This window comes from Leptopilina boulardi, unplaced genomic scaffold (genome assembly GCF_019393585.1).
Source record: "Leptopilina boulardi isolate dan_hultmark-lab unplaced genomic scaffold, ZJU_Lbou_2.1 LbouV2_367, whole genome shotgun sequence".
Lineage (NCBI taxonomy): Eukaryota > Metazoa > Arthropoda > Insecta > Hymenoptera > Figitidae > Leptopilina > Leptopilina boulardi.
In genome coordinates, this window is record NW_026137937.1 from 971,115 (window position 1) to 998,127 (window position 27,013).

Genomic DNA, 27,013 nt, shown 5'->3' on the forward strand with positions numbered 1-27,013 from the left:
AATTTTTTTTAAATAGTACCATTCATTTTTTCTCCCCTTACTGCTAAAGAATTGTGTGAAATTATAATTAAATAAATTTACTTAAGTCTAATGTATGATAAAAGTACAAAAAATTATTTTTTTCATTAACAAGTTGTTTCATTTCTTCATGAATTCGCTTATTATTTGAGTTGTTTCGTCTCTTCTTTAACTAATTAGGATTGTATTAAAAAAAAAAAAAATTCATTACATAATTGTGACACTTTTCGACCATTTAATTAAAGGGAATTTCATGCTTATTTAATTACTAATGTAATTAGCCAAAGACGTGAGAGAAGTAATTTAATGGTTAAAAAAAAACAAAAGAATTCAACTCTAATTTCAACGACATTTGTGCAAAATTATTTTATTTTTAAAGTAACTTTTATTGTTTTGCTCCATAATAATTTTTTAAACTATAATTCCACTTTTATTAATCTAGTTTTAAATTTTTAAATTTTAGAAAAACTTTTTTAAAAAAAGATAATAAAACTCATTGCAAAAAGTTATGATGATAATTTTAGTTAAATTAAAAAATAATAATGCATTATTAATAAAAAATTGTAATTTTAATTATTCCTTATTTCGATAATACTGTTTCTTATTTCGTTATATCTCTATATATATGAAACAAATTTAAACAAGCATTGCTCACATGTTTCACAAGAACCAATTTCAATGCGAGCTGTTATGCAAATTGAAGTTTTCACAAAAGGAAAACTAAAAGCAAAGCGATCATATAACGGACTTCCCGAACTCTATATTAACAGTTTCACTTTAAAGGAAACTAATAACATTCCCTGAGTTGCTTATCTACTTCAAGCAACAGAATTTTTGAGTTTTTTTCAATGATAGAACCCTTATATTAAGATAAAACTTTTTCTCTATTTATTGAATCTGCATAAACAAAAATTACAATATATAATAAGAAATTTTGATCATCCGAAATTTTAATTGATTTTGAAATAATCAATTTCTTATAATTATATATATATATATATATATATATATATATCTTAGAATAAAAGGTTTACATGAATTATCAGATTGTCTTGAAAGCGATTTATAATTGGTCTCACGTAATTCTGAAAGTTTCCTTATTCAAGCATTTATATTTAAGAGCATTTCATTTGAACTTAAAAGCATTCGAAATAGAAAGCTTTCAAAATTAGAGGTTTTGAGATTAAAGACCTATAAGAGCATGAAAATTATAAATGTAGATAAAGTTCCCAGGTCATTATAAACCAAAATCTTTGAAGTTTTTTTGAAATGTAAAAGCATTATTTCATTTTTTTTTTTTTTCAAAAAAAAAACATTCAGAAGCAAATTGCTTCTGACATGCAGCATTGTATTTTGCAATAACGGTGAATCAAAGCACCTGCTTTTCCACTATTGTAAAATACATAGTCCTTTCCCCGAATATATATATTTCTCTTTAGTAATCACGATTCAAATTTATATTTTTCAATTTTATGGTCAGTTTTTCTTTCCATTAAAAATAGAATTATTTCAAATTTGTTTCCACACCATTCATGGGGTTCGATTATGTAAATTCATTTCAATTTCCAATTACACTTTTTTCGAATTCCATTCCCACTTCCATTTCCACTTTTTCCAATTTCCATTCCCACTTACATTTTCACTTTTTCCAATTTTCACTCCCACTTCCATGTCCACTTCCAGTTTTTCCAATTTCCACTCCTACTTCCATGTTCACTTCCACATTTTGCAATTTCCATTCCCACTTCCACTTATTCAACTTATTTCCACTTATACTCAAGTAATAGCATTAAAGTCAACACAACTTGGGTCCCAAATAGTTTTTGCCTATTTCGCATTCCTTTATTTAAGGAACAAAAAAATATTTTCAACTTTCACTCAATTTTCACTTTTAAGTCAATTTCATTTCACTAATTGTTTACATCACTTTTAGTCATGTACAATTTTTGAATCCAAGCGTCTAGTTTGGGTAATGTACTCTTTGAAAAAATTCCTACATGTATCAATCCTTTTATTAAATAAATTATCATACATTCTTAATTGATATCTCTGTTTCATGTAAAAACGTTACAATTTTTGCAAACGATTTTTCTGTCTTTTTTTTGACATTGTCAATTTTTCATTGCACAAACTGTGCAACTTTGTTGTTCGACATTTATCCACTTTTACAATTTTCAGATATTTGTCACCAACATTTTTCGATTTGTCTATAAGCCTCTTTTTGTGATTATAGTCAAAGTTGTATTCCGATGTCCTTTTAAAAAAATTGGCATTTCAAACTTTTCAATGCAAACAACTTATGGATTCTCCATCAGCTTGCCAACAATAAAATTGACTAATTTATCAATACTTTTTATAACATTCATATTATGTTTCAATTGTAGATGAAATTTTTTATTTCTAAAATCCTTCTTCGAACGGTAGTAGATCTATGTAATTTTCTTGGATTATTTAAATTAATTCTGCCATAATTTTTATTCTTGACAATTTTTTCTTTATTTATTCAATCAATTTCTTTACTCTTGCTGTTCAAATATGCTTTACTCCTCATTTCATCACAAAAACTATCTAAATATTCTGTATTTTAGAAATAGTTTTTTGTTCTTGATTTTGTCGTTTGCCGATGGTAATGGGTTACATTCGTTGATTATTCCATCGCATATCACCGCTAGGTCAGCATCGATTTCTACCCATCTTACATAGGTAATATTTTACATTCAGTGGTGATTCTTGATTTTCTCCTAAATTCAAATCTTCCTTTTCATTCGTCTCTTTTTCCTACATTCAATTGATACTGATAAAGTATTGGTATGAAAGAAACAAATAGGTTTTATTTCCTTAGGGTCTTAAATATCCTTAAATCTATTGTTGTTGTTTAATAAAAACTACTGTAGTCCCAGTTTTTCATTCGGAATAATAAAAAATTTGGTTTTTTCTCTCAATTAATTTTTCTTAAACTTTCATAAAGCTGTTAAATGAATACGTTTTGAATACTTTATTTTTCTAAAGTCCAATTATTATCTTCATTACTCACAACTTTCTGATGGATAGTTTTATTTTCATACTTATTTTTTCCAGTAAATTCTTCAACACTTTCTCCACTTTTTTTCGGTCCTTGTAAACCTTTTTTCTTCTTTTTTATTTGTTTTCTTGTTTCTTTTGTTTTTCCTTTTGTCCTCTTCATTGTTTTTGCTTGTTCCTCTTGTTGATCTCTTTCTCTCTCTCTTTTATCTCAAATATCTTTTGCTTTTATGCTTCTTCATGTGCTTGGCAATCAATCTTGCTCTTTTTTTGTGGTTTGCTTGCTTTTTCATGGGTGGTTATTTTCTTCTATTTTTCACTTTTGATTCCTCATATCTGGATAATTTTCGCAGCATTCGTTTATAACACAGCCACACAAAAAAAAAAAAAAGTTCTGATCTGGGGGTCTGACTATATATTTTCTATGTCTTTTGGGTCGCTGAATCCGAATCCGAGGCCCATTCAACCCCATCACATCAGGTTTTTGAAAAAACCTCAAAAAACCAAAATGGCGGACACTTTTTTAGAAAATTTATCGGATTCGCTTGAAACTCGCTACTCGGGGGTTTTTGGGGTCGCTGATTACGAATTTAAAGTCAGTTTTCAAAAATTCAAAATGGCGGATCCAATATGGCGAACATTTTTTTGAAAAATTTGCCGGATTTGCTTGAAACTCGCTACTCGGGGGTTTTTGGGGTCTCTGATTACGAATTTGAAGTCAGTTTTCAAAAATTCAAAATGGCGGATCCAATATAGCGGATATTTGTTTGAAAAATGCTGGATTTGCTTGAAACTTGCTACTCGGGGGTTTTTGGGGGCGCTGATTACGAATTTGAAGTCAGTTTAAATTTATCATATCAGGATTCGGACATAATCTAAAAAAACCTACAATTTGTGCTATTAAACGCGCGTAATATCTTTAGTTTCAATGTTTATGTTATCACGTCTATTTTACTATATAATGTACCGTCGGCATTTGCGTTACCCAATGTACACCACGTGGAGGTGCCCTGGACGCAGGCACACGCAAGATACAAAATAAATACGGGTGAATTAAAACACTCAAGTTTTTGATTTCTCAAAAGAACATCTTTATTGGATTCGCCATTTTAAATTTTGTAAATTGGACTTCAAATTCGTAATCAGCGACTTCAAAAACCCTCATGTAACGAGTTTCAAGCGAATCTAATAAAGTTGACAAAAAATCCTGCCATAATGGATCCGCCATTTTGAATTTTTGAAAACTGACTTCAAATTCGTAATCAGAGACCCCAAAAACCCCCGAGTAGCGAGTTTCAAGCAAATCCGGCAAATTTTTCAAAAAAATGTCCGCCATATTGGATCCGCCATTTTGAATTTTTGAAAACTGACTTCAAATTCGTAATCAGCGACCCCAAAAACCCCCGAGTAGCGAGTTTCAAGCGAATCCGATAAATTTTCCAAAAAAGTGTCCGCCATTTTGGTTTTTTGAGGTTTTTTCAAAAACCTGATGTGATGGGGTTGAATGGGCCTCGGATTCGGATTCAGCGACCCAAAAGACATAGAAAATATATAGTCAGACCCCCAGATCAGAACTTTTTTTTTTTGTGTGGCTGTGTAATTTGTCTTAAATTTTTTTCCATCCCTTCTTTTGCTCGTGACAAAAGATTGTGTATGCAAATTCAAACATGTTTTATTATTCACCACATTCTTCAATGTTTTTTTGAAGCAACAAATTTTTTCTTCTTTCTCTTCTGTCGTTTTAACATCTATACTTGTTGATGAATCTTCACGGAGAAAAACTGGATAGTAATGGCGACTGTCGTATGATTTGTCAGCACTAAACAATATAGTCAATTTTCGACGGACCGATTTAAGAGTAGGATTTACTAAACAGACGTTCAGTGGCTGTGACAAATCAACTGTCCAGTAGCGCCAACTGTTAAAACTATCAAAAAGTTAAAATGTCCGTCTTTGTTGTGAATACAGTAAACATAACCTGCTCCGTGGTTTTTGTTTGCTGGTTTTTTTAAAAATAAGTAAAAAAAACCATCAAGTTTAAATTAACTATAAATAATTTCTAATAAAAGTCAATTTAACTCATGAAATTGGAATTATTGTATAAAGTAAATATGTCAAATGTATGAATAGTGTAACTATCGCATACAATATATCCTGCCCCTTTAAATTTTTTTTAATTATATTTATATTATAATATTTAATTAAGGTTTTTTAAAGGTTTAAAAATTATATCCAATATTAAAAAATTTGAAATTTAAGTAATTCTATTTATAAAAAATATTTACTACTTGAGATGATTAATGAATATAATGCATAATATATAGCATAATATTTATTGTATTTCAGACATATTTATACATACTAGCGATGAATTCCTCGCTCGCTCGGTTAAAATTGTACTTATTGTTGTTTACTTATTGTAGTTTATGTATATTATATATATAATTTATGTTTTAAATTAATATCTTATTAATATTGAAAAAAATTTATCTTAAAATTGAAAAAAGATGTTACATAAAATTAGTTTGTAAGATTTTCTAAAAGCATATATGCAAAGTATTTTGATTTATTTGAAAATAATTGAAAATAGATTTTTCAAGGACGGTGTCGAGGTCACGGGGTCGGTGTCGTTTTTCTAAATTTGTTAACTTAATATAATAGAAGATGTTTCGTTTTAAATTAAGAAATGTTAAAATTATTAAGTTAAAAACATTTGATTTTAATGACACTTAAAATTACACACAATATTATAGGTTACTAACTAAAAATGGAAAAAACAACAATAAATAATAAAAAATAATAATAAAAAATTGAAAAAATCAAAAAATTCTTAAAAAATTGCAAAATAACCCTTTTTCGGGTTAAAATTGAAAAAAGATGTTACATAAAATTAGTTTGTAAGATTTTCTAAAAACATATATGCAAAGTATTTTAATTTATTTGAAAATAATTGAAAATAGATTTTTCAAGGACGGTGTCGAGGTCACGGGGTCGGTGTCGTTTTTCGAAATTTGTTAACTTAATATAATAGAAGATATTTCACTCATTAAGTAAATTAAATAGTATTTATTTATTTTGTGTTCGACTAGTTTATTTAAGGGTAAGAATTCCTGAAGTGGCCCCCTAATATTTTTTGTGTAATAGAAAAAAGTGATACTCATATATTTTAGTAGTCCATGATGTCACTAAAAAACCCCTGAAACGATTTTTCAAAATTCGAATTTTTTCATAAGTTATAAACAATTAAACTTTTTTGCAACGTTTTGGAAAAAATTCTGTATCTTGAAATTGGCCGAACCGATTTTAATAAAAATTGGTTTGGAGAAAGATTAAGATACGTACTTTTGATAAATAAATAAATTATGAATAAAAAGTATAATTTGTTTAAACAAATTATATTGTTAATTTTTAACTTTATAAATTAACAATGTTCTCAGTCGATTTTTCCAATTTTTTTTATAGAATCATAAAAAGGGGCTTTTCACGATTCCATGACAAAAATAAAAAAGTGGGATTCTCAAAAACTTTAGAAGATACAGAATTTTTAGTCTTAACGCGCGCGAGTTTTCTGAGTAGCTCACGCATACGGCACGGCATCTCCCGCGCGCTCCGCGCCAACCAAGACTCCATATAAGAGTTCCCGATTATAATATTTTATTAACTCAATTAAACTGAACAGTTGTTTATATGTATTTTATTATGCATATCATTTTTTTAATAATTAATAATTTTTGGCTTATAAAACGTTTTCGTTTTCTTTAATTTGTTGATGGCTGCTTTGCACGAAAAACAAATGAACTGTCCTATTAAAGTTTTAAATCTATAATTCCACGAATTAGGCACTTTCACAAGATTTTTATAAACTGCTTTATGTTCGTTTTTTTTCAACGGGTTGCAGCAAGTATTTGCTTTTGGCATATTTTAAGATTTGTTTTTATAGCACATACGCGAAAAAGTAAAATTTTTAATATACAACGTGAAAAATACTATTCGAAACAACAAACACGGACTTACATTTATGTATACGTAAAGAAAATACTATGATCTAAAAACGAAATTATCATGTTAGGTGAATGACCAGACGATTGTCGCGATTCTTTTGTTTTCACGTGAAAACGCGCAAATTTTCATTCAGTGCGCATAAACGTGAAATTTGTTAAAATTTTGACAGCAAACGTTAAACAATGCGGTCTAGAAAAATAAAACACGGATTCGCAATAATATATTTTATTATTCATTGATACATAAACAAAGCAATTAAAAATCGTTGAAAATTTATCATTAAAATTAAATAATCAGAAACTTATTATAAACAGAAATTTTATAAATAATAAAAATTATTAAATATAAACAAAAATGATATGAATAATAAAATACATATAAACAACTGTTTAGTTTAATTGAGTTAATAAAATATTATAATCGGGAACTCTTATATGGAGTCTTGGTTGGCGCGGAGCGCGCGGGAGATGCCGTGCCGTATGCGTAAGCTGCTCAGAAAACTCGCGCGCGTTAAGACTAAAAATTCTGTATCTTCTAAAGTTTTTGAGAATCCCACTTTTTTATTTTTGTCATGGAATCGTGAAAAGCCCCTTTTTATGATGCTATAAAAAAAATTGGAAAAATCGACTGAGAACATTGTTAATTTATAAAGTTAAAAATTAACAATATAATTTGTTTAAACAAATTATACTTTTTATTCATAATTTATTTATTTATCAAAAGTACGTATCTTAATCTTTCTCCAAACCAATTTTTATTAAAATCGGTTCGGCCAATTTCAAGATACAGAATTTTTTCCAAAACGTTGCAAAAAAGTTTAATTGTTTATAACTTATGAAAAAATTCGAATTTTGAAAAATCGTTTCAGGGGTTTTTTAGTGACATCATGGACTACTAAAATATATGAGTATCACTTTTTTCTATTACACAAAAAATATTTGGGGGCCACTTCAGGAATTCTTACCCTTAATAGACATAAAAATTATTCGATTCAAGTAAATATTACTATAAAAATCTATTATTTAAATTGAAAAATTGTTTTCAAATGTGCAAAAAACTACAAACTACTTTGCTATCCATCTGCTCATTTTATAAAATAAATACTTTTGTTAGATTTCGTAAATTAAAGATATTGCAAAAAATATTTTTATAAATATAATAGATTATAAAAGTAGTAATTGACATTGTTTAAAAAATAAACTTCATCTTAAGAAATAATTTATTATAAAAGGGAAAATATATTGCCTCTGATGAAAAAGTATTTTCCAAAGCCGGTCTCATTCACGTGTACAGGTAAACATAACCCTACACAAGACCTAAGCTTTCTATGCTCGAGCGATCATTTTAATGCATTGAATTTATTAATTAAATAAAACAAACTTACCTTTGAATTTTTCCACGTAACTGGAAAATCCCCAGTCTGATAATAAATTTTCTACACTCATGAGATAACTTTTAAACTTAAATTTACTTGTCAAACCTTCTAAAGGATCTATAGCAAATAAATGTCAGCCATTTTGATAAACTGGTAAAGTGGGGGAACGGAATAGTTGCATTCTTTGAAACGGTAGTGCTGCCAAAAGAACTGTTTAGTAATACGACGAGGGGGAATTTACTAATTAAAAACGTTTACACTTGACTACCGGTATTACACTTCATATTCCCTTATTATTAAGTATTACACGTTATTACAGAGATATTACAGAGTTTTTTGCGTTATTACAGCACCGTAATAACGCATTATTACATGGTATTACACGTTATTACACAAGTATTACAAGAAGAGTGTACACTTGACTACCTGAGTAAATTCCCCCTCGTAATACGAACTATAACGAACTGAATGCCTTTTAGTTATAGCGACTGCAATCAAAGTTGTTCTGACCATATTTTTGCCTACTAAACGCGTTCAGTAGCCATCACTGTAACTCTTCTCTCCGTGTTTTTTTGCTTCATTTATGTGGCATTGAATCAAGTTTTAAAAATAATATCTATTCTTTTTTTAATTTTTTTTTGCTCTATTTTCTTCATCTCGATTTTCTTCTATCCTCTCTTTTTTTAGCAGCGATCCCACGTGAAAAAGTTCCCGGGAGACTCCCGGGAGTTGATTCCCGGGAATTTCTCAGAAAAAATTCCCGCAAACTTGTTAACCCTTACGTGAAGCATTGTAGGTGTCTCTGAAACAAAAAACTTTTGTTTAAGGCGTAAAAAATTTTTGTAAGTATTTAAAAAGTTTCATTTAACACTAGGAAGTACCCAGAAGCATATTTAAAGTTTAGGTTAATCATATTTTGCATGTTAATTACTTATAGGAACCTATTCAAGGTTTCAGTCTGAGATCCAGGTAATTAATCGACATTTTCCAATGTATTAAACTGAAAAAAAATCAATAGTCGATTACTAGGATCTCTCCAGGTACTTCTCTAAAAGTTAGTTAAATTTCGATAACTTCTTCGAGGAAGAAAACCCTAAAATATGAAAGACGATCGCTACAAGAGATTTCCAGGTACCTATGATTACTCAGGGTAATTTTTCGTCAACTTCTGGAACAAGTTAACCTTAAAACGTGATAAATGATCACTAGGAAGTTTCAAAATACTTTCCTAGTGTTCAGGTCGTTTTCATAAACTTTTTCAGGGAAGTTTATGTTAAACAGCTCAATCGTTTACGAGAAGCAATTATCATATTACCTAAACTCAGTCAAAATCAAATATCTACAATTAACCTTCAAATATTTGCTCCTAGGTCAATTGATTTTTATCAACTGTCTCCGTCAAATTAAATAAAAATCAGTTAATTATTTATTCCATGTAATTTCAAACAAAAAGTTTTTATCATAATTAAAATTTTTTCTTCTGATTATTTATTTATCAATTTATATTTATATTTTTAATTCTTGAAAAACAACTAAAATATCTTCAAAAATATCGTTGATTTTTAATTTTTATTAAACTTTTATGTACAGACATTTACTAAATTACAGAATAAAACATTTTGATTAATTTTTTTTAACTATAAAACATTCTCGAAGTATTAAACATAACATACAAAAATACCAACAAAATTGTCTGAATTTGAAATTTCATAACCTAAACTTTAAATATGCTTCTGGGTACTTCCTAGTGTTAAATGAAACTTTTTAAATACTTACAAAAATTTTTTACGCCTTAAACAAAAGTTTTTTGTTTCAGAGACACCTACAATGCTTCACGTAAGGGTTAACAAGTTTGCGGGAATTTTTTCTGAGAAATTCCCGGGAATCAACTCCCGGGACATTCCCGGGAGTCTCCCGGGAACTTTTTCACGTGGGATATAAATTATTAATTTAATATAACTGAATGAATACGATTCATGAAAGAAGCTGGTGACTTTAAACACATTTTAATGTCACTGGTGCTTTAGTGTGAAATAAGTAATGAAATGGGTGAGTGAAATGGAAAAAAAAGTAACATAATTTTAGATAAAACATCTAGCACTATGAGTTCTCAACAATTCTCTCATTCTCTCATTCGTTCTCCGCGCGTGTGTTTTCTTTACCTTTTCGCTTATTCATGCTCCAGCTTAATCATTCTCTTCTTTTCTTTCTGGTTTCTTCTTTTCAGCTTTCTGTATAACAACTCAACCTCACTAATGTTAGTTTCTTTCAGTTTTATTCACTTTCGTGTTCAAACTCATTTGGACCCACTGCTGACTCACTCATCTTACTTTCTGTGTCACTGTGTAATGATTCTCTCTTTATTCTATAGCACACGATAAAGAACTTTACAATCCTTTTCTCACAATGGCAAAAGTCTTAAATATTCATCAACTCGATCAAAGTAAATTATACTCATTTGAAAATATATCAATAATTTCATATTATAATAATAAGCCCTAGGGTTATTAAGTGATTTTCTCTCATTGTCTATGAGTAATTTATGTAGAAAGAAAATGTAATATTCCATTTTTCTCTTTTAAAATATATATACATCAAGAATATTTCTTGAGACAATGATATTTTAAATAAAGAATCATAATTACTTTGAACCGTGAAATCGCATTTATTTTCCAAGTCAGTTGGGTAAAATTTGCATCTTTGTATAAGATGTATAAATGGCGCACGGGGAAATAATTCTTGTAGTTATATTATTCATATTGTTTAAAATGACCTTAAGCTGCTTTGTTTCGTCGTGTTTCCACCGTAGAGCATTATTTGAGTAATGTTAAGACCTGACATTCCTTAAAGAAGAAACCGAGAGAAATATTTAAGTGTACTTGAGTCCAATATATATCGTTAAAAAAATTTTCCACAATATTTTTGTTGAACAAAAAAAGGCAATATTCTATACATATAATATTTGTATGGATGAGAAAATTGAATTGTTTCAAAAAAAATATTGTTCTTATATTTAGCTCAAGAAATTTGACATTAGCATTGATTACCTCAAACTTTTTAAACTGTATCAACATGGAATTTTTCTTGCCAGAAATAACTAAAAAGAATGAATTAATCAAAACTATCCAATGTTATTAACAACTTTTTCTAATTGAAATAACGAAAATTTTTTATCCAATTGCATCAAGAGTAAGAACATCAGAATTTATATTATATACGGAGGTTTTAAATAATGTTTTGCACTATTTCTGAATCTAAAAAAAGAATAATTTTTAAGTCATCTCGTCAGTATGTGGAGTATATACTTGTATGAAGTTTGCATTCTCTAAAACATTTTCAAGTTACGAAAATCCAAGTTTTGTCATGATCTACTTAAAATGAGTTTATCATTATAATTTTTTATTTTTTGTTCACATTTCTATATTAATTTAAAAATAATTATTTTTAAATTATTTATTGTAGGTATATTATGTACCATAATTAATTGCACGGAGAAAAAATAATTGTTGTGGTTACTAAAAATTAAATCCACACAACAATTCTGGATTGTCAATATAGAACCAACATGCAGCTCCTGAATCAAATTCTTTGACTTGAAACCAAAAAATTATTTTGAGTTCAAATTCGTTGTTAAATAATATTTAATATACATTTTGTATTTTTTAAGGTGAGGTTATGTTCAATAGTAACCGAGTATAACTTACCGATAAACGATGAAATTGTCTCTTCATTCATTCACTACACTTGCAATAGATTTTTCACTTTGTCATTTTTAAAAAAAAACTAGCTGAACAAATCCGGATTGTTCCATCAGCAATCGACAGAGAGTTTACTTCTGTAACTGTACGGCATTGCAAACTGAACAAAACTGACAACAAAAAATTCGTATTGTTGTTAAAACAACATACATTTGTATTGTCAACAATCCGAATTGTAATATTAACATTTCGAATTGTAATATCAACAAATCTACTGATAACAATCCAAAAATTGTTTGCACAACAATGCTATTTTTCTTCGTGTAAGATTTTTGAGATTTGAATCTGAATTTGATGTCAGAATTAAAAAATTCAAAATATCTGTTTCAATATGGCGATTCAATATAGTGGGAAATTTTTTAATTGATTCAATTTTTTAGATTTTTTAATTCTGACATTAAATTTGAATTTTACGACTCCAAAAACCCACAAGGGACGATTTTCAAGCAAATCTGGTCAATTTTTTTAAATTTTGGACGGCATATTGGGTCCGACATTTTGATTTTTTTAATTCTGTCATCTATTTCGGATTAGAAGGATAAGTCCAAAAACGAGTTTTCTACTAGATTGCGAAGCCTTGAAAACTTATAATAATTGATTCTGTTTTCAAAGTTAACTAATGCAATTTTTCCACAGGTGTTCCTGTGACCTAATTTTAAACAGTTAAACGATAAAATGCTAATTTGCTTTTGTAAATAAACTTTTGTCCATTAAACATAATCTATAATACTTCTTGCCTCTTTCTCTCTCAATTTCTAAAAACTTCTTAGACCGACAAAAGCACTTTAAAACTTTTAGAATAAAAATTAAATTTGTATCCAATTTTTCATGGGTATTTAAAAAGTTTCATATTATTAAATTGAGAACAGGTATGTAACTCTAAAATATAAATAACTCTAATTAAATATCTAATAATAAAACGCACACGAAAAAATAATAATCAAAACCATCAATAGTAATAAAGTCAAAAAAAATAAATAATAATAATAATGGAAAAAAAGAAGTAAAACACTTCTTTTCGCCCAATTTTTGTTTAATGCAATGAAACTCAGAACATATTGACGCTAATAAAATTGGAAAACTCGTTAAATTGTTAATCGAAGCTATAAATGGCAAAATTAATAAACGTCAAGATTATTATTCATGAATGCAATAATCGCTCAAGAGTTAAATTGTACAGATTTACGTCTATTTAAAAGTTATAAATTACACAATTAAATTTTACACATACCTGTCAATTTTTGCGCACTGCAATTTAGTTAATATATATAATATGTCAGCTCGTTAGCAAAATTTAATTATACGTGATATAAAACACTTTATATGTATTATTTGCAAAGCGAATCAATCATAAATTAAAAAGCTAGAAACACTGATTTTATATTCTTTGGCCAAAAAATAACCATAAATGACAGAGTTACTTAAAGGAACAAAACTTTAACCTCAATTAAAGTTTCTGCCTATAATATTTTTTTTTAATTAAGTAAATATTTTAGGGATATTTTGCTCTCATATATAGGGCAACAATTTTACCAAAATTTCAAGCCCATCCAATAAGTTTTAATTTTTAAACTGGAACATTTGAAAAAGTGTAGCCCATTTGTATCTGAATTATCATTTATTTCTAGATAGACGAATGTTTGAGAAAAAATAGAAATGAAGAAAAACAGAGGGAAAAAAAGAAGAAAAATTATTAAAACATAAATGTTAAGAAAATGAACCACATTTCAGTGAAATTTTTAATATCAAATAGATTCAGATATATTCCAAAATGAGAAATGAGAAGATAAAAACAGTTGGGTTGCTCCGTATAGCTATATATATATATATATATATATATATATATATATATATATATATATATATATATATATATATATAGGGGAGACTGGGGTAAACCGGCCATGTTAACAGTTGTAAGGCTCTAGTAACTAAAGAAACTAATGAAAAACCTTTTATAATAGCTTGTTGGAAAGGTCATCTAATTGCGCAACTTTTTCCTAGAGACACACGTACTTTAAAATGTATTGTTTCGCTGCTGCATCAATTTTAAAAAAAATTTGCAAACTGGCCGGCTTGCCCCACTCCTGAGGTAAACCGGCCAGTTTATTTTTTGTTTGTTTGTTTAGAGAATTAATTGTAAGAAAAAAGTCACTAAATATAAAAAATCAATAAACAATCTTCCCAATAAGGAAAATAATAAGATATGATTAAATTTCAATTAAAGAAACATCTTATTTCTAGCCGATAGGTAATCTTCGTGAATTTCTGTTGCAAGGGAAACAGACATAGGCCGGTTTGCACCACAGGCCTATTTTGACAATTAAGACCTGTATTAAAAAAATGCTTAGTATAAAATCATTAAATAATATACCGATAAATTTAACTGAGGCATGCACCTTTTAAACCTAAAAAACAATTTTAATAAATATTACACGATTTCCTCACAAATTGCTTATGAACAGATCCGTAAAAATTTCTAGCGGAAGCGAAAAAACAAACTTTTGTTTATAAAATTGCATAAACACAATTAAAAAATGTCAAACTGAAGAACTGAGTTATTCTAAATATAGTCTTTTCAAATTTATAATTGACATATTTTAAAGTTTAACCAATTTTGAGAACCTGGCCGATTTGCCTCAGTCTCCCCTATATATATGAAAAATGTGAATTTACAATATTTTGGCGAATCGTTGGAGAAAGAAACTAAAACAACGCGGGACGAGAAAATCAAGAGAAAATCGCGCAAAATAAGGTTTATATATATATATATATGGCGTTAAATTTAATTGGGTCAGGTCGTGTATTTGGACGGACGCTTTTTCGGGTCCGTTGAATTTAATTGGAGATGCTTCGCGAATCATGACCACGTGGTTGACCGCAAATACGTGACATGGGCTTTCAGACAACAGGTACTCTAGTTTTTTGTTTTTAAACTGCACAAACTTTACTAATAGGTGATGAATTTCCTCCAACCAAATATTGTCCGTTACGTCAATGATTTAATCAAATTCATTTAATCAACAACGAAAAAAAATGGAATAATTTTTTTTTTTAATCACTTCATTTTTAAAAACTACAATTTTTTAATTTATTTTACTATTTTTTAAAATTACGTTTTCTTGAAAATACAAGACAAACATTTATTAAACACCAGAGAATTCTCATTTATTTTATCAGATACATTTTTCAAGATTGAATTTAACATGTTACCACAAACTTCTGATATACATACATAATATATATGAGATAATTATGTGTGAGATTTTTTTCTCAATATCCAAAAATCGATCTCTAAATATCATGTATATATATTTATTTAGGGAGATTTTTAAAAAAAGAGAAAAAATTCGTTTTGAAAGCAATTTCAAATAATTATTGACATTTTTTTCATAAAGGGACAAAACTGTATATATGGTTTGATCTGAGAAAATGAACCCTCTTTTTGGGAAGGTCGGAAGTCGTCAAAGTTTTACCCTCTTTTATATATATATATATATCCTAAATCCTTGACCCAATTCCATCGCATCTTTCCGCATTTATATACACTTGTTCCCCCCCTATCTATAATGTCAGGAAACTCGAAGATATTTTGTTTCGCTCTTCAGTGCGAGGGAAACGACTGCATAACAAAACTCTCGGCCCGGTACGAGACTGAAAGCCATTAATCATCCAAGAGTGGAAACCTACGAAGTAGAGGGTGCATTGAAATCGATTGCCACCCACGTGAGACAGCAATTCGATGCACTTTATCTTCTTTTTTATATTCACTTGGATTTATCGCCAGTGCTAGTAGCGTTATTGTTAAAAATTAGGTCCTCTGCAATAAAAGTAGATATCTGGTTGACTCAACATCTACGCTATTTATCATCTGCCAATGAAGACCAATCAATATTTATAGAATATACATCAATAACTAATTGTACTTTGAGAATATGATCAAGAAATTGAATTCCATCTTTAAATTAAAAAATAAAAAAAAATAGATGCATGAAAAAGCTTTAAAATTTTATTGTGTTATAATTTTCATTTATTAAAATTTCATTACCCAGAATTTATCTTTACCCGAATTATTATTATTTTTTCGAATTATTATTTAACCCTCTAATTTTTATCACATATTACAGAATTGTTATTTAAACGAATTTTCATTTTACAGAATTTTTATTTTTTGTTTCATCAAATTTGAATTTTAAAGAATTATTATTATTTGATCAAATTTTCATTAGACAAAATAGTCATTAAAAAAATTTTACTTTTTACAGAAAAAACCCTCGGAAAAAACATATTCTTTTCTAGCCGAATTTTCATTTGTTCGAATTTACATTTGCCAGAATTCTTCTAACGCTAAATTTTCATTTTACAAACACAGAAAAAACCTTGTCTCATTTTTGATGCAAATCAAAATGAGCCAATGCTAAACGACATGGACAGTGGCGCCACCAACCTGGTTCATTTTTGTTGCACATCAAAATGAGCCGCCTACACGCATCATTCTGAGTTCAGTTTTTTTCTGTGAAAATTATATTTGTCCGAATAAAGATGTGTCAGAATAATTTTTTCCGGAAATTAAAAAATTATTATTTCTGTAAAATAAAAATTCTTTTAATGACTATTTTGTCTAATGAAAAAATTTGATTTTCTAAAATTACATAAACATAAATTTACTATTTTTACCAAAATCCATACCTACATACAATTCGAAATGTTAATATTACAATTCGGATTGTTACCAGTACAAATGTATGTTGTTTTAACAACAATACCTGATTTGTTCAGCTGACAAGTTTATTGTTCCATGTCACGTGGTCATCTTGAATTCTCGCAAATTGGCGTGCAGATCGTCGCGTCGTTTGCTTCTGGTACATGTATCATTTTTGCGTTTATTATTAGTTTTTTTTTAAAAAATGACAAAAAGCTGTTAAATAATGAATCCGGTTAAAGTGAGAAATCTATTGCAAGTGTAGTGAATGGATGAAGAGACAATTTCATCGTTTATTGGTAAGTTATACAAGGTTACTATTGAACATAACCTCACCTTAAAAAATACAAAATGTACATTAAATATTATTTAACAACAAATTTCAACTCAAAATAATTCTTTGGTTTCAGGTGAAAGAATTTGATTCAGAAGCTGCATGTTCCACAGATTTTAATGCAAATGAAACTGGTGATATGACTTACGGAAATCTGCTATCGATTATTTTAGAAGGCGAAAAGAAACTGAACAAATTGTAATAGACGGATCAAAGCTTTGTTAATAAAACAAATTGTATTACCGATTTAACAATTTAGTTTTGTTATTTCAACTGTTCCATAACAAGTTTTTTTGTTCGTCAAACAATTCTGTTTGTTTACCGAACAATCCCATTTTAACAATTTTTTTTTATCTCAAAAACAAATAGAACTGCTAGTTCTATATTGACAATCCGGAATTGTTGTGTGGACTTAATTTTTAGTAACCACGACAATTCTTTTTTCTCCATGTTTATAGAAATTTTCACCTCCATGAAGTTGGCGTCGACGCTTAGCGCCGAAAATTGTTTTTACAGGACCAAAAATGTCAAATTATTTTCTTAAAAGTATTTTCCATCCAAATAATACCTTGAGAATTACTTTTTAAGGTATTATGTGGACCCAAAACGTTTTTAAAAATGATTTCATATTTTTAGTCCCATGAAAAATAATTTTCGACGCTGAGCGTCGACGCCAACTTCAGGAAGGTAAATTTTCAGAATGTTGATTTTTTTTGTTTTAGAGATATTAAATGTCAAAGATTTTCAAAAAACATACATGACAATTTTTTTTTATTACATGTATAAACAGTAAAAATTCAAATAATAGACGGTGTCAAAGAAAACTGATAAAATTGCCCCCATCTAACTCCCACAAAATTTCAGAAAAGTCAAAAATTTTGTCCAAAATTTGAAAAATCTGACTTTGGATATGTAATCGGCGAGCTTTAAAACCCTCTATAGTGCACTTGAGCGATAAATTACTGTTTATTGAAAAATGTATGCTTCAAAGGGTTAAATAATGAATCAATGTGCGGCTAAAATTTTCAACAGTGATAAATTTTCCTTTTTTTTTGTTATTTTGAGCTTATCTATATATCTACATTTTAATCATAGTTATTTAAACATGCGGCACTTTGAAAACAAGTAAAGCTTATTTAAATATATAAAATTTGCTCACTTTGTACATTGGATTAAGAGCGAGCTTTTTAAAATATAAAGCGAAACATAAATTTTTATTTCCCTTTTACGAAATTTATTAAAATTCTACTAAAACGACGAGAATTTATTCTAATGGACACAGATTTCAAGCGTAAAATTTTTTATACATAGAGTGTTTTTATAACAAATTTTACATGCATTTAAATAACTCATCTTATAATATATATATATATATATAGTTCCTTTAGAAAGAGGAAAAAAATATATATTTACTACTTTCTTTCACACATTTAGATAAAAGTTATATTTATTTCATTTTACATTAATTCAATTTAATAGGGTTTTTTTTCATTATGTATATAAATACATAACTTAAGAGAAAATCTTTGCTTAATAGTTTCTTTTTAAGGATAAGAAAAAGAAATAATATGAAATATTCTTTTTTGAAGTTTTTTTTCAAACATTTCACATGTATATACATGTATAAACACGGGGCGTATATAAAAGTACGTAAAAAGTTAAACTCATAAAAGTGACTTTCCTCACAACTAAATGGCTATTTCTAGAAAACATCAGCTTTTTATTACTGCATTGGGTTATGGTGCGGTTGAAAAATTTAAACTACGACGTAAAACATGTTCAGGCGTTCTCTAATATTCTGAGTCAAGCAAAAAAAAAAAAAACTTTCGAAAAGAACATAAGTCTCAAGATCATATTTTAGATGTATATACATATATGAATTTTTTAAATTCCTCAGAAAAATGTCACCTTTTTATAATTTTACAATGTTAAGATTTTATTTCTAAAAATTTCGTTGATAATAATTTTAATTATTTTCACTCAATTAGATTTTTTTTCTATTCGTTATTTATTTTTTAATTATGATAATTTAATTTTTTTTTCATATTATTATATTATAATAATAAACAAATAATCAAATATTAGCTAATAATATTCTCAAATTTGCTGATTACTATTAATTGTGTCAGATACAATTGAAATTTAGAGAAAACAGGTGCATAATGAGGTGGTTGATTGTGAAACCAATAGAATGTTGATAATAAAATACTTCCATATGCATGTTGCTATATTAATTAAAGCATGCATCGATGTACTAATGATTGAAAATAGTAGTTCATTGGAAAATTAATTCTGTCACGAGCTAAGCGTCAAATCTAATTAAAGCAGCTTTCAAATTAACTCAACAATGATATTCAGAAAACAATTATATTTTAATATCATTTCAATATATATGAATGGAGAAAAATTGCAATAATGAAACTGACAATTTATTAATTACCAAAAGTTAATAATATTCATTATTATCAAAAACCGAGAGACAAAATCAATTATAGATAATAATTATTTTCATTTCATGATAAATTATTAATTATTATTATTATTATTATTATTGCCTACAATTTATATTAAAATTAAAAAAAAAAACAAGTTGAAAAAATTTAATTTTTAAAGTTGAGACAAATTCAAATCATAAGTCCATAAATTTTATGAGTATTCGTTTTCGTAACGGAAGCGATAATGAAGCATAACTGTCGAAACTCTCCAAGGAACTAATGATAAGTCTCGAGAAACTTAAGTCATAATTTTACCTGACACTGAACTCATTAGTAGTTTTACTGCCCTCTAAAATAGTTATTACTTTATCAATTATCGACTCTACAACTGTTCTCCCGCAATCGTATTTTCAATTGTACCTTTTGTTCAATTTATATAACTTGAAGAGAGAGAGAGAGAGAGAAGGAGAAAATTAATTTACCTGATTATATATCTATTCGAGTTGAAACAATAGTTTATTAAAAGTGTTTGGACGATAAAATTACGAATATATGCTACGAAAACTTAAAGTTTCGAATAATATGCTGGATTTGAATTTAGCATTTCAAGTTTTCATGCGAAACAGTAGTTTTCTATTTTATAGGAAATGGATAGAGTTAAATTTGTAAATTCCATTATTGTGTATATATGTATTAACAGCAACACTGTATAGTAAAATTAGAAACATTATTAAGACTGGTAGTATCAAGTTGAAAGCGAAACATTCACTATTAAAACTAGTAAATTCTCGGTGGCATTATACATATACCATAAATTGAATTTCCTGAGTGTCGTAAGCGATCGTAATTTCCGACGACCATAATCCAGTTAGCTGTTGTATTACAACAGGTTGCTATAACCATTTAATGAATTTCTTTTCGCTGGCATTTTCTCTCAGAGCCAAATATACTTCAAGTACTTTTACCCTAGCACATCATTATTATTCATAGTTTCATGAATTTTCATCAATTTTATACAAGATTGGCCATTATTTCCCACATCCGCATAACATTTTACCCTGTTAATAATTCCTCTCTTGTTTATCTTAATATAGTGCACATATAAATTGTTATTAAATAGTGGACATCAAAAATTTTCCCTTTATGATCGCTCACTAAATAATTGTTACAAAAAATAAATACTCGTTATTTTATAATTATATCAATTAATATTAATGCTAATAAAATTTAATTTTTTAATATTTAGGTAAAATTATTTTTAAAAATTTGTAAAAAAAAATAATAAAATTTTGCAATATTTTTTATTCTGATTTGAAATTCCTTTTACAATTAGTAATTTTAGTATACACCAAATGCACTAATAGAAAACCTGTTTTGTAAATCAATTAGGCAAATCAATTATAATTTTGTGAAAAAGAGAATTCATAATTTTACACACGAAGAAAAGTAATAATTGAATTTATTTGAATACCTGAATAATTAACATTCGAATAATTAGAATTATAAACTGAAATTGTTTGAGCTCAACTGCATTTTAGATAAAAATTTTTAAAAAATGGCTTTAGATGGGAATTTATAATATACTCTCTACAAATAATATAAAATAATTATATTAATAAAATGAATTAGAAAAAAATAAAATTTTAGTAATTTTTTTTCTATGTAATAAATTTACGAGTTCTGTCAAAATATAACATTTGAAAATTTATTTTTTTATGCCTAAAGACCAAATTTTCAAAATTGTAATTAAAAATCAGGTTACAAAATTTCAAAATTATAATTTATTTATGTGATTATGAAAATTTTTAATAGTTGCTTTTCTTACTCTCTAAATCTAAATTAGTAAAAATGTTTACTAATTTGAATTAGTGACTCACTTTTTGCTTCTGAATTAGTAAAATTTTACTAATTCTAAAGCAAAAAGTGAGTCACTAATACAAATAAGTAAACATTTTTACTAATTCAGATTTAGAGAGTAATAATTATTGATTTAAGAATAGTGTGAAATCCATGAAAATGATCCCGAGATATCGTGTGAAGAAATGCAATGAGGACAATTTACGAACCTGTTAAATTTTTACATAACGACCTTTAGATAAAAGGAGGAAGAGTGACGAGAAGAAATCTCATGCATATGCATGCTTTTTTCCTTCCTATTCGCAAAGATTTCTGTGTATTATTTTACATAACACTTACTCGTCTTTTCGAAATTTCAATGAATAATAAAAAATCCTGTTTCCTCAGAGACAAGAGATAGAGTCATAGTGAAGAGCTTCTTTTTTACAAAGTGCAATCACACCTAACACGTAAATAGAAAATTGCTTTTATGGTTTATTGAGATTTAAAAAAAAAATTATTTATTTATTAATAAAAAATACATTTTAATTTTAAACTAAAGAAATTTACACTATAAAAAAACATAAAAATTGAATTTAAACAATTTATGAAAACAATTTTTCATTCTTTATATAAGCAGTTTCCTTTTAAAATTAAAATAATGAAAGCCTCTATATATAAAATCAAAACCATATTTATTAACAATTTATCATCAATCAAAATTATTTCATATTTTACATTTCGCATTCTCTTTTTCTATATATATATTTTTTTTTTGTATATCGTATATAAATTTCCTGTTTTGCGAATAAAGCTCAAAAATAACGAGACAAAGTTATTTTAATCAAAGATAAAATATTATCAATTTTACACGCTTATGCAGATTTATTAATAAATGTGAAAAAAGATTTTTATCATCGCATATATGTACTAAATACCTTGTTTTATATCCCATTAACCGTAGTGATAAAAATATATACAAAAATATTTAAAAAGAGCTATAAATCCTCAAATAAAAACAAAAAACAAAAATACGTATATTGTTTACAAAATAAAGAAACATTTTATAATTAAAATGTTTTTTTTTTTTATAAATGTTATAGATTCATATACTTTTTTACATTCATAATGGAACATGACTGTCAGGTACGCCATAAAATTTATATATTAAAAAAGAAAAATTGAAATTGGACCACACATCATTTTTATATGAAATCGATAGAAGAGCTTTTGTACTTGTACTTCAGTTCTCTATTATATTAATGAGATACTAAAACTTTTATAGGTAAATGCCCTTAAATTTGGTTATTTGACGAATGTGATCCCCGAGACTGAAAAACAATTTATTTAAATTAAATAAAAACTATTTGGTTCAAGTATAAATATTTCAAAAAATTATTCTTCGTTTCAAAGAAATTTTTTATTTAATTCAAATAAATGTTTCTTTGATCCTATATCAATGTTAGAATTTCTTTGATTTAATACGCACAATTTTCATTAAAACTAGAAAGCTTTTTTTGCTTTAAATAAAATTTTATTTTGAATGAAAAATAAAACAAATGAAAAAAATCTTTTCTCTGGGTGTAATTTTGAAGTTATTATAGTGAGGAAATAAAAGTGACCTGTTTGTAAAGAATCACACATATACGTATAGCAACGTACATTAAAATTAAAAGAAACTTTTTTATTTTGTTGTTTCAGTTATCCGAAGACATAGGATATGTGCTGTACTCGGCCCTAGGTAGTTTCTACATCCCCTCGTGCATTATGGTCTTTGTCTACATACGCATTTATTTTGCTGCAAAAGCTCGGGCGAGACGTGGAATCAGGAAGCAGCCACGTCCACGACCTACGATACAACTCGAGTCACCGGATATCCGACAGACGAGTTTCACTCAAAGCACACAATCAACTGGTACGAGAAAAATGCCGAGTTCAACCATGGAGAACGTGGCGACAATTGAAAATCAGCCTGTTCAAATCCCAATTGTCACCTGTGACTTTGCCAGTGATGTAAGCACTTCCGAGGCTGATCCTGGTGGAAGCATTGCCATGGAAGAAAAAGATACCCTTAAGGTAAATTTAATTACACATCACTGTTTTCTTCAAGGTATATATCAAGTTAATATCGAACTGGATCAAATTATGTTTTGATTCAAATAATTGATATTTCATTTAATCAAATTTCTGTTTATCTATTTCTGTTTTAAACTTTGATTAGTCCAAAATATCAGCGACCCTAAAAACTCCTAAGTAACAAGTTTCAAGCAAATCCAAATCACTTTTTAAAAATTTGGCCACCATATTGGAGCAGACATTTTGAATTTTCAAAAAGTGCCATTCGGCATTTAAAAGTATTCCTTTTTACCTAAATTTTAAGCCTACGCCCGGTAATTTAGAAGTAAACCATTTTTGGAGAGCAGGGGGTCCCGATGACAAAGAAACACACATATACCCTAGTAGAAATTTGTCATGGAAGCACTAGAAATACTCTAGTAACTGGCCAGTTTTTCTCGTGGACGCTGATTCTAGACAAACTAGACAATTACTGTAAAGTTACTTGACCAACAGTCTTAGAAAACATTCAAGTTGAACTTGAAATTGACTAGATTCAACTTTTGTCCAGTTGCTTGAATGGCACTGTCCAGTGTCTCTAGAAATTATACTTTCGTCTTCTTTCGTGGCAGCAGCGCTGCAGTACATGTCTAATAACTAGACAAAAAAGTGCTAGAAATCTGTGTTCATGTAACTATTATATTATTTTATTATTTTCTTAAATAATAAAATTCTAATTAATTCAGGTAAATATAAATTAACATAATTTATTATTTTAATATAATAAATAAATAAAATCTATATTCACATGTTTTCTGAATATATTAGTATTTCAAGTTTTATGATATTTAGTATGTTTTTCTTTCTTATAAATTAAATTATTCTATTATCTATTATTGGCATTTTATTTATTGTTCCATTTATATATCATATATTTTTTTATTAAGAAAGTTTATTCTCAATTGATATTGAAAAAAATGTGTAATTTAGAAAACCTAACCTATAAATTCTATCCTTTGATATTAAAAAACAATAAAAATTACTGTTTTCGTTGAGTTTTTCACTTAGAAAACAATAAATAATAATTTTAATAGTAATTATTTTTAAAAAATGTCAAAATGCAATAATAAAAATATGCCTTGTTACATAAGATAGGTTATATTTTATTTCTCTTTTTATTTTTAGGGTTCCGTACTCGGTTCGGAACCCTATTAATATCGGTTTTTTTGAAATCGTGTACCCCCCCCCCCTAGCGGCCACACAAATTTATCTGGAGGGCTGACAATTAGTACACATATGTATTTTCGCGTGTAGATTACAGGAAAATTATAGCGAACTTGATTGGAATTGATTAACATAGCGTTGTCAAGGAAAAACCATGAATTTTTACGAAAAATACCTAAAAATGACTATGTACCCCCCCCCCTAGCAGCCACATCTTTTGACATAAAGAGCTCAAATTTGACACACTTACGTATTTTTACGTGAAAATTACAGGAAAATTATAGCGAACTTGATTCGGATCAATTTACATAGCGTTGTCAAGGAAAACTCAAAAATTTCGAAAAAAATGATTTATTCTCCCTAGCGCACATAATATTCAACCCAAACTGTTCATATTTGCTGCAAAACTGTATTTTTGCGTGAAAAATACAGGGAAAAAATGTAAGCGCGATTGGCGTTGATGATCAATTTTTATCAAATTTTTGAAGAAAAGTGATAAATTTAATAAAAATTGTATTTTTCCGCAAAAAACGAAAAAAATCGGACAAGTGCGAGTTACACTCGCACTGAAATCGAGGGTTCCGTACTCGAAGCGAACTTATTTGGTATAAAAACAAATGTTTAAAAAATATGTTGTATGTTAAATAATATATGTGATGCAAAAAGAAACAATTTTTAAAAAAAATTTAAGAAAATTGTTCCTCCTTTGGTATAAAAACAAAAAAAAATTTTTAAATATGTGTTGTATTTCAAATAATATAAGTGATACGAAGAGGAACAATTTTCTTAAATTTTACAAAATTGTTCCTTTTTGCATCACTTATATTATTTGAAATACAACACATATTTAAATTTTTTTTTGTTTTTATACCAAAGGAGGAACAATTTTCTTAAATTTTTTTAAAAAATTGTTTCTTTTTGCATCACATATATTATTTAACATACAACATATTTTTTAAACATTTGTTTTTATACCAAATAAGTTCGCTTCGAGTACGGAACCCTCGATTTCAGTGCGAGTGTAACTCGCACTTGTCCGATTTTTTTTAAATTAAAATGTTTTTATGCCTTAAATTTTTAAAATCTTTTTAAATAAATTATATAATTTTAATAATAGGTGGATTAATAGCTAAATTAAAAAAAAATTTAAATTATAAAATATTAAAATTAAGTTGTAAAAAATTAAATTTTTAGAAAATTTAAAATATCTAATACAATAATGGTTTAATGAAATTTGTGCTGATTAAAATTGTTATTTCAAGTGTAAATTTATTTTTCAGTAAATTATAAAAAATTAAAATTCTAAAATATGTATTTTGGCAGATAATAGTAAAAATATTTATATAAAGCATGCAATTTCTAGCTACAGCACTGAACTAAAATATATCTGCTATATTTTTCGTTTGATGGATATCGTTAGTATAGCAGATTGCGTAGCGTGCGTACCTCGCGCCCAGCGGACCCGTGTTCGCTCCCCGTTACCCCCGAGATTTTTCGTTGAAATTGCGTTCTCTTCGTGTTTAAAAGTTGATAATAACAATTGTATAATAAATTACTAATACAAAAATATTTGTTTCAGTCGTCATTACAGTGCAATCAAAAAGTGGATGTTTCAGTGTACCAGAAAATATTTGTGATCCTTTCACACAAGTAAAATTTTTTTTTAAAATTAAAAATTAAACAGTATTGACAAATATTATGCTTTTAACAATTTACTATACATTATATTTTCTTCAAATAATTTAGATTATAATTTAAAAAAATTAATGTAATTATATAATTTATTATTGTATAATTAGTTTCTTACATTAAATCTTAATATTAGACAAATTTTGAGAATATTTAAAAGAAATAATTTGTCTAGTTTTTCTAACGGACCGTTGATCAGAATTTATCAAGTTGGGCTAGACAATAACTAGACGAAAAAAGCGTGACATTCCATTCGAGTAATTAGCCAGTTGCAGTGTTAAGTTACTAGACAGCTTCTAGCGCAACTGTCCAGTGCCACGATAATTACTGGGACAAATTTCTACTAGGGTATATATCGTGAAAAGGAAAAACTAATAAAGGATGAAAATTTAAAAAAAAAAAAAAAACTCAGCGATACAAAAAAAGAACGAATTCAAAATGAGTTTGAATAGATATTGTAAATCGATGATTTTTGATAAAACGAATATTGCACTATTTCCCTCTACACTAATATAGATGAAAATATTTTCACTCTCAGAACTCTATGCGCTTTGCTTTTTTAGG

At 27.5% G+C, this 27,013-nt stretch overlaps 3 protein-coding genes across 8 annotated transcripts in view; 2 read left to right on the forward strand and 1 right to left on the reverse strand.

Moving 5' to 3' along the window:
- LOC127287005 (ras-related protein Rab-24-like) overlaps positions 1-27,013 on the forward strand; it is a 590,458-nt gene that overhangs the window by 430,638 nt on the left and 132,807 nt on the right. Inside the window, exon 1 of one of the 5 annotated variants that reach the window (XM_051313693.1) lies at positions 13,855-13,861. The exons of the other annotated variants lie outside the window; for them this stretch is intronic. The gene's annotated coding sequence lies outside the window, so the exon portion shown is untranslated. Of the gene's footprint in view, positions 1-13,854; positions 13,862-27,013 lie in introns of those variants that run through there. 5 annotated transcript variants of the gene reach the window in all.
- LOC127286996 (sodium-coupled monocarboxylate transporter 2) overlaps positions 1-27,013 on the reverse strand; it is a 415,172-nt gene that overhangs the window by 352,566 nt on the left and 35,593 nt on the right. The window lies entirely within an intron of this gene.
- LOC127286995 (alpha-2B adrenergic receptor) overlaps positions 1-27,013 on the forward strand; it is a 234,854-nt gene that overhangs the window by 196,884 nt on the left and 10,957 nt on the right. For both annotated transcript variants that reach the window (XM_051313670.1, XM_051313671.1), the window contains exon 3: positions 23,183-23,557. In XM_051313670.1, coding sequence (XP_051169627.1) covers positions 23,183-23,557 — 375 coding nt within the window. The remainder of the gene's footprint in view (positions 1-23,182; positions 23,558-27,013) is intronic.